This window comes from Aptenodytes forsteri, unplaced genomic scaffold, assembly GCF_000699145.1.
Source record: "Aptenodytes forsteri isolate BGI_AS27 unplaced genomic scaffold, ASM69914v1 Scaffold258, whole genome shotgun sequence".
Taxonomy (NCBI): Eukaryota; Metazoa; Chordata; class Aves; order Sphenisciformes; family Spheniscidae; genus Aptenodytes; species Aptenodytes forsteri.
Genome location: NW_008795250.1, coordinates 1,847,475 through 1,848,180, shown reverse-complemented (window position 1 = coordinate 1,848,180; position 706 = coordinate 1,847,475). Strand labels below are relative to the sequence as shown.

General features: G+C 54.4%; 1 protein-coding gene across 1 annotated transcript in view; it reads left to right on the top strand.

Annotated features, from left to right (window-relative positions):
• The window catches only part of LOC103898581 (lysyl oxidase homolog 1), a 31,887-nt gene extending 31,419 nt beyond the window's left edge, over positions 1 to 468 (top strand). The window contains exons 10-11 of the mRNA XM_009278863.2: positions 57 to 152; positions 349 to 468. Coding sequence (XP_009277138.2) covers positions 57 to 152; positions 349 to 468 — 216 coding nt within the window. The remainder of the gene's footprint in view (positions 1 to 56; positions 153 to 348) is intronic.
• Positions 469 to 706: the final 238 nt, after the last annotated feature.

Genomic DNA, 706 nt, shown 5'->3' with positions numbered 1-706 from the left:
CCCCTTTTCCCTTTTCTCCCCGCAGGGCTGGGCTGCTACCCCTTTTCTCCCCGCAGGGCTTGAGCCCGGGCTGCTACGACACCTACAACGCCGACATCGACTGCCAGTGGATCGATATAACGGACGTGCAGCCGGGGAATTACGTCTTAAAGGTGGCTGGGGTCGTCGGGGGAGATTTTTAGGGGCAAACGTTACCGATTTGGGGTCGGCTTGGGAGGTTCTCAACCACGGGCTTTGGGACCACGCACCTTTTGTGGTGCCATCCCTTTGACACGGGTTCAGGCGCTGCTCATTCCCCCTCTTACTAATTTTTGGGGGTGTTTTTCCTTCCCTTCCCCCCGTTTTTAGGTTCAAGTGAACCCCAAATACATCGTCCTGGAGTCGGACTTCACCAACAACGTGGTGAGGTGCAACATCCATTACACCGGGCGCTACGTCGCCACGACAAACTGCAAGATTTCCCAGTAAGGAGACGTCCGTCTGTCTGTCTGTCCTTCTCTGTCCTTCCCTTGGGAAAGGAAAAAAACCAGAGCTGGGGGTTGGACCCGAGCGGTTTAATTCCTTTTTTCCTCCCCTTCATCCAAGTTTTCTGCGCGAGCGTCCAAAAAAAAAGCTGGATTGGGCCAGTGGTGGAGCTGGGGGCTGGTGTCTCGCTCCCTTTTGGGGTGTTTATATTGAATTTCCTTGTTATTCCGGGGAAGAACGA